Source organism: Zeus faber (assembly GCF_960531495.2).
Source record: "Zeus faber genome assembly, chromosome: 19".
NCBI lineage: Eukaryota > Metazoa > Chordata > Actinopteri > Zeiformes > Zeidae > Zeus > Zeus faber.
This window is the reverse complement of record NC_137206.1, coordinates 1914610-1928779: the sequence shown is the minus strand read 5'-3', so window position 1 is coordinate 1928779 and position 14170 is coordinate 1914610. Positions and strand designations below refer to the sequence as shown.

General features: G+C 33.3%; 2 protein-coding genes across 2 annotated transcripts in view; both read right to left on the bottom strand.

Annotated features, from left to right (window-relative positions):
- Window positions 1–1476, bottom strand: part of tmem108 (transmembrane protein 108) — a 58671-nt gene extending 57195 nt beyond the window's left edge. Inside the window, exon 1 of the mRNA XM_080019995.1 lies at window positions 1331–1476. The gene's annotated coding sequence lies outside the window, so the exon portion shown is untranslated. The remainder of the gene's footprint in view (window positions 1–1330) is intronic.
- A 3281-nt stretch (window positions 1477–4757) lies between these two features.
- topbp1 (DNA topoisomerase II binding protein 1) overlaps window positions 4758–14170 on the bottom strand; it is a 31626-nt gene continuing 22213 nt past the window's right edge. The window contains exon 28 of the mRNA XM_080020554.1: window positions 4758–4878. Coding sequence (XP_079876680.1) covers window positions 4765–4878 — 114 coding nt within the window. The 3' untranslated portion in view covers window positions 4758–4764. The remainder of the gene's footprint in view (window positions 4879–14170) is intronic.

The following is a 14170-nucleotide window of genomic DNA, read 5'->3' as shown; positions in this document are numbered from 1 at the left end:
CACACACACACACACACACACACACACACACACCAAGCCGAAAAAACACACACACACACACACACACAGCAAGCCAAAAACACACACACACACACACACACACACACACACATTAATTCCAAGTGCTTTGCTCTAATGTCCACTAACACTCATTCAGGGAGTCACAGTGTGTCGCTCGCCCTGAAGTGGCGTCACACACAGATGTCACTCACCCTGGATGACCCCCACCCTCCCCCACAATGCACCGGGGGCTCGTTACCCCCAGAACAAAGGTGTGTGTGTGTGTGCGTGTGAGGAAGGTGGTGGCGGTGGTGGGGGCAAACATTCCACTCACAATGGGCCAACAGGTTCAGTTTGTGTGCACCCGCTCTGCTCTCCAGCGTCCCACTGTTCCACAGGACAAAGCTCAGGCTCGCGGCCTCAAAAGGAGACGCTTGGGGCCGACGCCAAATCTGGTTCGGAGGTGGTTGTGTGGAGATTTGTTTCTAACGGAGCCTCCGCCGAGAGAAGAAGCTGGAAGCACTCGGAAAGTGCGTGTGTGTGTGTGTGTGTCGCGTTGGTGCATCTTCAAAGAAGTGAACTTCCACCCGATAGAGGGACCTTAATAACAACTGGTCCACAATAAAAATCTGTGAATTCATTGGGGAAACAATGCAAATACTTAAAAGTTCTTGAAGGAACGTTCTGATGGGTTAACGCCTGGAACAGCAGGCATTAAAGTGGTAATCCGTGTTGGGTGTGTTGCTCCGAAAAGCTCGGAGTCTCCACGAGTCCCAGGGTTTGATCAGAAACCTCAACACCACGTTTCCCGTGAGTCCTCACTTTGTTTCCCTTCTTTTGATCCGTTTGTTGTGGCTTTGTTTTGTTTTTTTGATGCTTTTGGTTTGCTCCAGACCGTTTTCCCAGCACGATGAGCTACGCCGCTCAAGCCAATTTGTCGCCGGCGCCTTTCGCTCCTCGCGCGTGGCGGACCCCGCCACCAGCAATGGAAAAACAGAATTCAGAGGACAAACCCAGTGACACAAACACATTGACCGCCTGTTCGTACAAGGTGCCAAGAGGAACAAGTGTGAAAAACGTTTTTTGTTTAACGAAATAATCTCACGGATTCGCACTTTAACTCACTCTGACGTGGAGTCACCTGGAAAACTGAAGATCAATAAGCAATAAACAGAAGCTCGATCGGTGATTGGTTATTCTGACAGCCTCGTCCCGCACATGCATGCAGCAGCATGTGACAGCCCCCGAACACGGGGACTACCACCACGCACAGGGTCAAACAGCGGTGCGGTGCGGAGCGGTGCGGGGCGGTGCGGTGCGCGGCGCTTACCCGGTGCGCAAGGTGCGTTCGTCGGCTTCGGGTACTTCAAGTATCCGGGAGGGAGTCGGAGAAACCAGTCTCCGCGCCGGTGTCCGCGCACTTCACAGCGGCAGGACGCACATGTTGCCCGTCCAGGGAGCCGCGGATCCCCCAGACTGCGCCGCGCACCGCCTCCCTGACGGTCCTCCCCCCACCTCCTCCCTCCACCCCGCCTCCTGATCTGGGTGGTGGTGGTGGTGGTGCAGACGGACGGAGCTCCACTTCCACGGAGCCGCCGCGCTCTCCCCGCTCCTCTGCTGTGGGTGGTGTTTTGGGGAGGGGGTGTTATTTCGGGGTGTACGGGCCGCGCATGTCGATGAGGAGCCCGCTGCGGTCTGTCCCCGGGCGGCGAGATGCGCGGCGCCGCGGGGGTTAAACAGCAACTGACCCGGGGAGCGAAGAGAATTAAACATTGAGACGAAAAGTTGTGGATTATTGATCTGCTCAGCGGGAGGTTGGAGGGTTGTGGGGTTGGAGGGTTGTGGGGTTGGAGGGTTGTGGGGTTGGAGGGTTGTAGGGTTGGGGGGTTGTAGGGTTGGAGGGTTGTGGGGTTGGAGGGTTGGAGGTTTGGAGGGTTGTGGGGTTGGAGGGTTGTGGGGTTGGAGGGTTGGAGGTTTGGAGGGTTGTGGGGTTGGAGGTTTGGAGGTTTGGAGGGTTGTGGGTTTGGAGGGTTGGAGGGTTGTGGGGTTGGAGGGTTGTGGGGTTGGAGGGTTGTAGGGTTGGGGGGTTGTGGGGTTGGAGGGTTGTAGGGTTGGGGGGTTGGAGGGTTGTAGGGTTGGAGGGTTGTAGGGTTGGGGGGTTGTAGGGTTGGAGGGTTGTGGGGTTGGAGGGTTGGAGGTTTGGAGGGTTGTGGGGTTGGAGGGTTGTGGGGTTGGAGGGTTGGAGGGTTGTGGGGTTGGAGGTTTGGAGGGTTGTGGGTTTGGAGGGTTGTGGGGTTGGAGGTTTGGAGGTTTGGAGGGTTGTGGGTTTGGAGGGTTGGAGGGTTGTGGGGTTGGAGGGTTGGGGGGTTGGAGGGTTGGAGGGTTGTGGGGTTGTGGGGTTGGAGGGTTGGGGGGTTGGGGGGTTGTAGGGTTGGGGGGTTGTAGGGTTGGAGGGTTGTAGGGTTGGAGGTTTGTAGGGTTGGAGGGTTGGAGGTTTGTAGGGTTGGGGGGTTGTGGGGTTGTAGGGTTGGAGGGTTGTAGGGTTGGGGGGTTGTGGGGTTGTAGGGTTGGAGGGTTGGAGGGTTGTAGGGTTGGAGGGTTGTAGGGTTGGAGGGTTGGAGGGTTGTAGGGTTGTAGGGTTGGAGGTTTGTAGGGTTGGAGGGTTATGGGGTTGTAGGGTTGGGGGGTTGGAGGGTTGTGGGGTTGTAGGGTTGGGGGGTTGGAGGGTTGGAGGGTTGTAGGGTTGTAGGGTTGGGGGTTTGTAGGGTTGTAGGGTTGGGGGGTTGTGGGGTTGTAGGGTTGTGGGGTTGTAGGGTTGTAGGGTTGGGGGGTTGTGGGGTTGTAGGGTTGGAGGTTTGTAGGGTTGGAGGGTTGTAGGGTTGGAGGGTTGTAGGGTTGGAGGGTTGTAGGGTTGGGGGGTTGGAGGGTTGTAGGGTTGGAGGGTTGTAGGGTTGGGGGGTTGTAGGGTTGTAGGGTTGGGGGGTTGTAGGGTTGGAGGGTTGTAGGGTTGGAGGGTTGTAGGGTTGGAGGTTTGTAGGGTTCTCAAGCTGCCATCGCGGTTTGACTTGAAGGGATGTGATAAATACTCGACATGGTTCTGTGTGTATTGTTTTGAATGGAATACATGGTTTTCCTCGCTATTTAGATTTTTTTTTCCACCATTTTTCTTACAAAAATGTATTTCTAATTTATTTTATTTTTTTACATAAAATCGATCCCACTCAAAAACCAAATCACGAGAACATGATAAAACACACGTGGTGGCGGTGAGAGCCTCCAATAAACAACGATAATAACAATGATAAGAATGATGATGATGATGATGATAATAATGACAATAATGATGATAATGACAATAATAATAATGATGATAATAATGATGATGATGATAATAATAATGACAATAATGATGATAATGACAATAATAATAATGATGATAATAATGATGATAATAATAATAATGATGATAATAATAATAATGATGATAATAATGATGATGATAATGATGATAATAATAATGATGATAATGATAATAATGATGATAATGATAATAATAATAATAATGATAATAATGATGATGATAATGATAATAATGATAATAATAATAATAATGATGATAATGATAATAATAATAATGATGATGATAATGATAATAATGATGATGATAATGATGATCATGATAATAATGATAATAATAATGATGATAATGATAATAATAATAATAATGATGATGATAATGATGATCATGATAATAATGATAATAATGATGATAATGATAATAATGATGATAATGATGATAATGATAATAATGATGATAATGATGATAATGATAATAATGATGATAATGATAATAATGATAATAATAATGATGATGATCATCGTTCGTGTCATTTCGAGCGGACCCTGAAAACACCGACGTGTCGCCCACGACGCGTCCGCCGAGGCCGCAAGAAGCAGGCGCTCATCAGTCCTGCGCATGCGCTGCCCCCTAGCGGCCGCACTGCGTCAGCGCAGCCAATCACAAGCAGTGACTCGACACTTCCGCTGCACCGGGCGTTGTCAGCGCGTCTCAATGAACATTAAGCATTAAAACATTAAAACATTAAACACTAAACATTAAAACATTAAAACATTAAACACTTAACATTAAAACATTAAGCATTAAAACATTAAAACATTAAACACTAAACAATTAAACATTAAGCATTAAAACATAGAAAACATTAAGCATTAAAACATTAAAACATGAAAACATGAAACATGAAAACACAGAAAACACACATACATATACACATATATACTTGTTTTAATATATCTCTGAGGGGAATTTAAAATCTATCCCGTACTTTTGCGTTTACATCCCCTTCCCTTCCCAGGAACAGTGTGGCCGTTCTCAATTGAATATGTCCTAAATGCTTCTTAAGAAGAAAATAATAATCTCTTTCCACTTAAATTCCACAGGTTTAAATTTGTCTAATTGATAAACCTTTCAAAAGTCACCCTGAGAAGAATTTTACATCTTTTTTTGAAATTGTTCTTTTTAATTGTCCTTGGAACACTCTAAACATGCCAATTCAGAAAGGAATACATTTGCACAAATTAAAAAAAATAAAAATCGTTTTGTTTTTTTTAACACACACACACACACACACACACACACACACACACACACACACACACACACACACACACACACACACACACACACACACAGAAAGTCCTTCACAGTCGGTAAAGACAGCGACATTAAGTGAGATGGACGTTTCATTGCAGACGGGACTTCTTCAGCTTGGAGGAGTCGGAGTGTACTTTGCGTTTTCGGGAGGGCGTGGTGTGAGCGTCGGACAGGAAGTACAGCTCCATAGGGGGCGTGGGCTCCTGGAGGACCAAACAAACACAAGGATGTCACGGTTGGTGGGTGGGCTCCGCCTGGCGACACAACCTGTAAAGACCCACGATGCATTTCCTCGATCGGCCGCTCGGCGCATCCAGCCGACACGAGACACAGCTCACTCTTTACAAGTCATGGAACACTGGGATGGAGTCAAAAAAAATAAATAAGAAAGAAAGAAAGAGATGGAAAATTCCAGGTCCAGAAAGTAAAAGTCCTGTCTCCATGCGTTTGCTCCAGCCGTGGTTCCACTGCTGTGGGATGGAGTTTGTCAGAATTAGAAAATCCACGCGGGCGACTAAAAATCCCAGAGTGGAATTGTACCTTTTGAACACTGCATTTCCACTTCCACATAAAAACTGCTCATAGTGTTATAGGTTATAGTGTTATAGTGTTATAGTTTCATAGGTTATAGTTTATAGTTTATAGTGTTATAGTTTCATAGGTTATAGTTTATAGTTTATAGTGTTATAGGTTATAGTGTTATAGTGTTATAGTTTATAGTTTATAGTGTTATAGTTTATAGTGTTATAGTGTTATAGTTTCATAGGTTATAGTTTATAGTTTATAGTGTTAGTGTTAGTGTTTATAGTGTTATAGTTTCATAGGTTATAGTTTATAGTTTATAGTGCTATAGTGTTTTAGTTTATAGTGTTATAGTTTCATAGGTTATAGTTTATAGTTTAGTGTTATAGGTTGTAGTGTTATAGTGTTATAGGTTATAGTGTTATAGGTTATAGTTTATAGTTTATAGTGTTATAGTTTCATAGGTTATAGTTTCATAGGTTATAGTTTATAGTGTTATAGGTTATAGTTTCATAGGTTATAGTGTTATAGTGTTATAGGTTATAGTGTTATAGTTTCATAGGTTATAGTTTATAGGTTATAGTGTTATAGTTTCATAGGTTATAGTTTCATAGGTTATAGTTTATAGTGTTATAGGTTATAGTGTTATGGTTTCATAGGTTATAGTTTATAGGTTATAGTTTCATAGGTTATAGTTTATAGGTTATAGTGTTATAGTTTCATAGGTTATAGTTTCATAGGTTATAGTTTATAGTGTTATAGGTTATAGTGTTATGGTTTCATAGGTTATAGTTTATAGGTTATAGTGTTATGGTTATAGTTTATAGTGTTATAGGTTATAGTGTTATAGGTTATAGTGTTATAGGTTATAGTGTTATAGGTTATAGTGTTATAGTGTTATAGTTTCATAGGTTATAGTTTATAGTTTATAGTGTTATAGTTTCATAGGTTATAGTTTATAGTTTATAGTTTATAGTGTTATAGGTTATAGTGTTATAGTGTTATAGTTTATAGTGTTATAGTTTATAGTGTTATAGTGTTATAGTTTCATAGGTTATAGTTTATAGTTTATAGTGTTAGTGTTAGTGTTTATAGTGTTATAGTTTCATAGGTTATAGTTTCATAGGTTATAGTTTATAGTTTATAGTGCTATAGTGTTTTAGTTTATAGTGTTATAGTTTCATAGGTTATAGTTTATAGTTTATAGTGTTATAGGTTATAGTGTTATAGTGTTATAGGTTATAGTGTTATAGGTTATAGTTTATAGTTTATAGTGTTATAGTTTCATAGGTTATAGTTTCATAGGTTATAGTTTATAGTGTTATAGGTTATAGTTTCATAGGTTATAGGGTTATAGTGTTATAGGTTATAGTGTTATAGTTTCATAGGTTATAGTTTATAGGTTATAGTGTTATAGTTTCATAGGTTATAGTTTCATAGGTTATAGTTTATAGTTTATAGTGTTATAGGTTATAGTGTTATGGTTTCATAGGTTATAGTTTATAGGTTATAGTGTTATGGTTATAGTTTATAGTGTTATAGGTTATAGTGTTATAGTGTTATAGTGTTATAGTTTCATAGGTTATAGTTTATAGTGTTATAGTTTCATAGGTTATAGTTTATAGGTTATAGTGTTATAGGTTATAGTGTTATAGTGTTATAGTTTCATAGGTTATAGTTTATAGTTTATAGTGTTATAGGTTATAGTGTTATAGTTTCATAGGTTATAGTTTATAGGTTATAGTGTTATAGGTTATAGTGTTATAGGTTATAGTGTTATAGGTTATAGTTTATAGTTTTATAGGTTATAGTGTTATAGGTTATAGTGTTATAGGTTATAGTTTATAGTTTATAGGTTATAGTGTTATAGGTTATAGTGTTATAGGTTATAGTGTTATAGGTTATAGGTTATAGTGTTATAGTGTTATAGGTTATAGTGTTATAGTGTTATAGTGTTATAGGTTATAGTGTTATAGTTTCATAGGTTATAGTTTATAGGTTATAGTGTTATAGTTTCATAGGTTATAGTTTCATAGGTTATAGTTTATAGTTTATAGTGTTATAGGTTATAGTGTTATGGTTTCATAGGTTATAGTTTATAGGTTATAGTGTTATGGTTATAGTTTATAGTGTTATAGGTTATAGTGTTATAGTGTTATAGTGTTATAGTTTCATAGGTTATAGTTTATAGTGTTATAGTTTCATAGGTTATAGTTTATAGGTTATAGTGTTATAGGTTATAGTGTTATAGTGTTATAGTTTCATAGGTTATAGTTTATAGTTTATAGTGTTATAGGTTATAGTGTTATAGTTTCATAGGTTATAGTTTATAGGTTATAGTGTTATAGGTTATAGTGTTATAGGTTATAGTGTTATAGGTTATAGTTTATAGTTTTATAGGTTATAGTGTTATAGGTTATAGTGTTATAGGTTATAGTTTATAGTTTATAGGTTATAGTGTTATAGGTTATAGTGTTATAGGTTATAGTGTTATAGGTTATAGGTTATAGTGTTATAGTGTTATAGGTTATAGTGTTATAGTGTTATAGTGTTATAGTTTATAGTTTTATAGTGTTATAGTGTTATAGTTTATAGTGTTATAGGTTATAGTGTTATAGGTTATAGTTTATAGTGTTATAGGTTATAGTGTTATAGGTTATAGTGTTAGTGTTATAGTGTTATAGTTTATAGTGTTATAGTTTCATAGTTTCATAGTTTATAGTTTATAGTGTTATAGGTTATAGTGTTATAGTGTTATAGGTTATAGGTTATAGTGTTATAGTGTTATAGGTTATAGTGTTATAGTGTTATAGTGTTATAGGTTATAGTGTTAGTGTTATAGGTTATAGGTTATAGTGTTATAGTTTATAGTTTATAGTGTTATAGTTTCATAGTTTATAGTGTTATAGGTTATAGTGTTATAGGTTATAGTGTTATAGGTTATAGTGTTATAGGTTATAGTGTTATAGTGTTATAGTGTTATAGGTTATAGTGTTAGTGTTATAGGTTATAGTGTTAGTGTTATAGGTTATAGGTTATAGTGTTATAGTTTATAGTTTATAGTGTTATAGTTTCATAGTTTATAGTGTTATAGGTTATAGTGTTATAGGTTATAGTGTTATAGGTTATAGTGTTATAGTTTCATAGGTTATAGTTTATAGTTTATAGTGTTATAGGTTATAGTGTTATAGTGTCATAGGTTATAGTGTCATAGGTTATAGTGTTATAGGTTATAGTGTTTTAGTGTTATAGTTTCATAGGTTATAGTTTATAGTTTATAGTGTTATAGGTTATAGTGTTATAGTGTTATAGGTTATAGTGTTATAGTGTTATAGTTTCATAGGTTATAGTTTATAGTGTTATAGGTTATGGTGTTATAGTGTTATAGTTTATAGTGTTATAGTGCTATAGTGTTTTAGTTTATAGTGTTTTAGTTTCATAGGTTATAGTTTATAGTGTTATAGGTTATAGTGTTATAGGTTATAGTGTTATAGTGTTATAGTGTTATAGTTTATAGTGTTATAGTTTCATAGGTTATAGTTTATAGTGTTATAGTTTCATAGGTTATAGTGTTATAGTTTATAGTGTTATAGTGTTATAGTTTATAGTGTTATAGTTTATAGTGTTAGTGTTATAGTGTTATAGTTTCATAGGTTATAGTTTATAGTTTATAGTGTTATAGTGTTATAGTTTCATAGGTTATAGTGTTATGGTTTGTAGTGTTATAGGTTATAGTGTTATAGTTTGTAGTGTTATAGGTTATAGTGTTATAGTGTTATAGTGTTAAAAGGTTATAGTGTCATAGGTTATAGTGTTATAGTTTATAGTTTAATAGTGTTATAGTGTTATAGGTTATAGTGTTATAGGTTATAGTGTTATAGGTTATAGTGTTATGGTTATAGTTTATAGTTTATAGTGTTATAGGTTATAGTGTTATAGGTTATAGTGTTATAGGTTATAGTGTTATAGGTTATAGGTTATAGTTTATAGGTTATAGTGTTATAGGTTATAGTGTTATAGTGTTATAGGTTATAGTGTTATAGGTTATAGTGTTATAGTGTTATAGTGTTATAGTGTTATAGTTTTATAGGTTATAGTGTTATAGGTTATAGGTTATAGGTTATAGTGTTATAGTTTATAGTGTTATAGGTTATAGTGTTATAGGTTATAGTGTTATAGTGTTATGTGTTATAGTGTTATAGGTTATAGGTTATAGTGTTATAGTGTTAAAAGGTTATAGTGTCATAGGTTATAGTGTTATAGTTTATAGTTTAATAGTGTTATAGTGTTATAGGTTATAGTGTTATAGGTTATAGTGTTATAGGTTATAGTGTTATGGTTATAGTTTATAGTTTATAGTGTTATAGGTTATAGTGTTATAGGTTATAGTGTTATAGGTTATAGTGTTATAGGTTATAGGTTATAGTTTATAGGTTATAGTGTTATAGGTTATAGTGTTATAGGTTATAGTGTTATAGGTTATAGTGTTATAGTGTTATAGTGTTATAGTTTATAGTTTTATAGGTTATAGTGTTATAGGTTATAGGTTATAGTGTTATAGTTTATAGTGTTATAGGTTATAGTGTTATAGGTTATAGTGTTATAGTGTTATGTGTTATGTGTTATAGTGTTATAGGTTATAGGTTATAGTGTTATAGTGTTATGTGTTATAGTGTTATAGTGTTATAGGTTATAGTGTTATAGTTTCATAGGTTATAGTTTCATAGGTTATAGTTTATAGTTTATAGTGTTATAGGTTATAGTGTTATGGTTTCATAGGTTATAGTTTATAGGTTATAGTGTTATGGTTATAGTTTATAGTGTTATAGGTTATAGTGTTATAGTGTTATAGTGTTATAGTTTCATAGGTTATAGTTTATAGTGTTATAGTTTCATAGGTTATAGTTTATAGGTTATAGTGTTATAGGTTATAGTGTTATAGTGTTATAGTTTCATAGGTTATAGTTTATAGTTTATAGTGTTATAGGTTATAGTGTTATAGTTTCATAGGTTATAGTTTATAGGTTATAGTGTTATAGGTTATAGTGTTATAGGTTATAGTGTTATGGTTATAGTTTATAGTTTTATAGGTTATAGTGTTATAGGTTATAGTGTTATAGGTTATAGTGTTATAGGTTATAGTGTTATAGGTTATAGTGTTATAGGTTATAGGTTATAGTGTTATAGTGTTATAGGTTATAGGTTATAGGTTATAGTGTTATAGGTTATAGTGTTATAGTGTTATAGTTTATAGTGTTATAGGTTATAGTGTTATAGGTTATAGTGTTATAGGTTATAGTTTATAGTGTTATAGGTTATAGTGTTATAGGTTATAGTGTTAGTGTTATAGTGTTATAGTTTATAGTGTTATAGTTTCATAGTTTCATAGTTTATAGTTTATAGTGTTATAGGTTATAGTGTTATAGTGTTATGTGTTATAGTGTTATAGGTTATAGTGTTATAGTGTTATAGGTTATAGTGTTATAGGTTATAGTGTTAGTGTTATAGGTTATAGTGTTATAGTGTTATGTGTTATAGTGTTATAGGTTATAGTGTTATAGTGTTATAGGTTATAGTGTTATAGGTTATAGTGTTAGTGTTATAGGTTATAGGTTATAGTGTTATAGTTTATAGTTTATAGTGTTATAGTTTCATAGTTTATAGTGTTATAGGTTATAGTGTTATAGGTTATAGTGTTATAGTTTCATAGGTTATAGTTTATAGTTTATAGTGTTATGTGTTATAGTGTTATAGGTTATAGTGTTATAGTGTTATAGGTTATAGTGTTAGTGTTATAGGTTATAGTGTTAGTGTTATAGGTTATAGTGTTAGTGTTATAGGTTATAGGTTATAGTGTTATAGTGTTATAGTTTCATAGTTTATAGTGTTATAGGTTATAGTGTTATAGGTTATAGTGTTATAGGTTATAGTGTTATAGTTTCATAGGTTATAGTTTATAGTTTATAGTGTTATAGGTTATAGTGTTATAGTGTCATAGGTTATAGTGTCATAGGTTATAGTGTTATAGGTTATAGTGTTTTAGTGTTATAGTTTCATAGGTTATAGTTTATAGTGTTATAGGTTATGGTGTTATAGTGTTATAGTTTATAGTGTTATAGTGCTATAGTGTTTTAGTTTATAGTGTTATAGTTTCATAGGTTATAGTTTATAGTGTTATAGTTTCATAGGTTATAGTGTTATAGGTTATAGTGTTATAGTGTTATAGTGTTATGTGTTATAGTGTTATGTGTTATAGTGTTATAGTGTTATAGTGTTATAGTGTTAGTGTTATAGGTTATAGTGTTAGTGTTATAGGTAATAGTGTTAGTGTTATAGGTTATAGTTTATAGTTTATAGGTTATAGTGTTATAGTTTATAGTTTATAGTGTTATAGTTTCATAGTTTATAGTGTTATAGGTTATAGTGTTATAGGTTATGGTGTTAGTGTTATAGTGTTATAGGTTATGGTGTTAGTGTTATAGGTTATAGTGTTATAGTGTTATGTGTTATAGTGTTATAGGTTATAGTGTTATAGGTTATAGTGTTATAGGTTATAGTGTTATAGTTTCATAGGTTATAGTTTATAGTGTTATAGGTTATAGTGTTATAGGTTATAGTGTTATAGGTTATAGTGTTATAGTGTTATAGTTTATAGTGTTATAGGTTAAAGTGTTATAGTGTTATAGTTTCATAGGTTATAGTTTATAGTGTTATAGTTTCATAGGTTATAGTGTTATAGTTTATAGTGTTATAGTGTTATAGTGTTATAGTTTATAGTGTTATAGTGTTATAGTGTTATAGTTTCATAGGTTATAGTTTATAGTTTATAGTGTTATAGTGTTATAGTTTCATAGGTTATAGTGTTATAGTTTGTAGTGTTATAGGTTATAGTGTTATAGTGTTATAGTGTTAAAAGGTTATAGTGTCATAGGTTATAGTGTTATAGTTTATAGTTTAATAGTGTTATAGTGTTATAGTTTATAGTGTTATAGCGTTATAGCGTTATAGTGTTATAGGGTTATAGGGTTATATTGTTATAGTGTTATAGTGTTATAGTTTCATAGGTTATAGTTTATAGTGTTATAGTGTTATAGTGTTATAGGTTATAGTGTTATAGGTTATAGTGTTATAGTGTTATAGTGTTATAGTTTCATAGGTTATAGTTTATAGTTGATAGTGTTATAGGTTATGGTGTTATAGTGTTATAGTTTATAGTGTTATAGTGCTATAGTGTTTTAGTTTATAGTGCTATAGTGTTTTAGTTTATAGTGTTATAGTTTCATAGGTTATAGTGTTATAGTTTATTGTGTTATAGGTTATAGTGTTATAGTGTTAAAAGGTTATAGTGTTTTAGTGTTAAAAGGTTATAGTGTTTTAGTGTTATAGGTTATAGTGTTATAGGTTATAGTGTTATAGTGTCATAGGTTATAGTGTTATAGTGTTATAGTTTATAGTTTTATAGTGTTATAGTGTTATAGGTTATAGGTTATAGTGTTATAGGTTATAGTGTTATAGTGTTATAGGTTATAGTGTTATAGGTTATAGTTTATAGGTTATAGTGTTATAGTGTTATAGGTTATAGTGTTATAGGTTATAGTGTTATAGTGTTATAGGTTATAGTGTTATAGTGTTATAGTTTATAGTTTTATAGTTTATAGTTTTATAGGTTATAGTGTTATAGTGTTATAGGTTATAGTGTTATAGTGTTATAGGTTATAGTGTTATAGTGTTATAGTGTTATAGTGTTATGTGTTATAGTGTTATAGGTTATAGTGTTATAGTGTTATAGTGTTATAGTTTATAGTTTTATAGTGTTATAGTGTTATAGGTTATAGTGTTATAGTGTTATAGTGTTATAGTGTTATAGTGTTATAGGTTATAGTTTATAGGTTATAGTGTTATAGTGTTATAGTTGATAGTGTTATAGTTGATAGTGTTATAGTTTATAGTTTATAGTGTTATAGGTTATAGTGTTATAGTGTTATAGGTTATAGGTTATAGTTTATAGTGTTATAGGTTATAGTGTTATAGTTTATAGTGTTATAGTTTATAGTTTATAGTGTTATAGGTTATAGTGTTATAGGTTATAGGTTATAGGTTATAGTTTATAGTGTTATAGGTTATAGTGTTATAGTTTATAGTGTTATAGTTTCATAGTTTATAGTTTATAGTGTTATAGTTTCATAGGTTATAGTTTATAGTTTATAGTGTTATAGGTTATAGTGTTATAGGTTATAGGTTATAGTGTTATAGGTTATAGTGTTATAGGTTATAGTGTTATAGGTTATAGTGTTATAGGTTATAGTGTTATAGTGTTATAGGTTATAGTTTCATAGGTTATAGTTTCATAGGTTATAGTTTCATAGGTTATAGTGTTATAGTGTTATAGTGTTATAGTGTTATAGGTTATAGTGTTATAGGTTATAGTGTTATAGGTTATAGTGTTATAGGTTATAGTGTTATAGTGTTATAGGTTATAGTTTATAGTTTATAGTGTTATAGTGTTATAGTGTTATAGTATTATAGGTTATAGTTTCATAGGTTATAGTTTATAGTTTATAGTGTTATAGGTTATAGTGTTATAGTTTCATAGGTTATAGTTTATAGTTTATAGTGTTATAGGTTATAGTGTTTGTGTTTTAGTGTTAAAAGGTTATAGTGTTATAGTTTATAGTTTAATAGTGTTATAGTGTATAGTGTTATAGGTTATAGCGTTATAGCGTTATAGTGTTATAGTGTTATAGGGTTATAGGGTTATATTGTTATAGTGTTATAGTTTCATAGTTTATAGTTTATAGTGTTATAGGTTATAGTGTTATAGTTTCATAGGTTATAGTTTATAGTGTTATAGGTTATAGTGTTATAGTTTATAGTGTTATAGTGTTATAGTGTTATAGTGTTAAAAGGTTATAGTGTCATAGGTTATAGTGTTATAGGTTATAGTGTTTTAGTGTTTTAGTGTTAAAAGGTTAT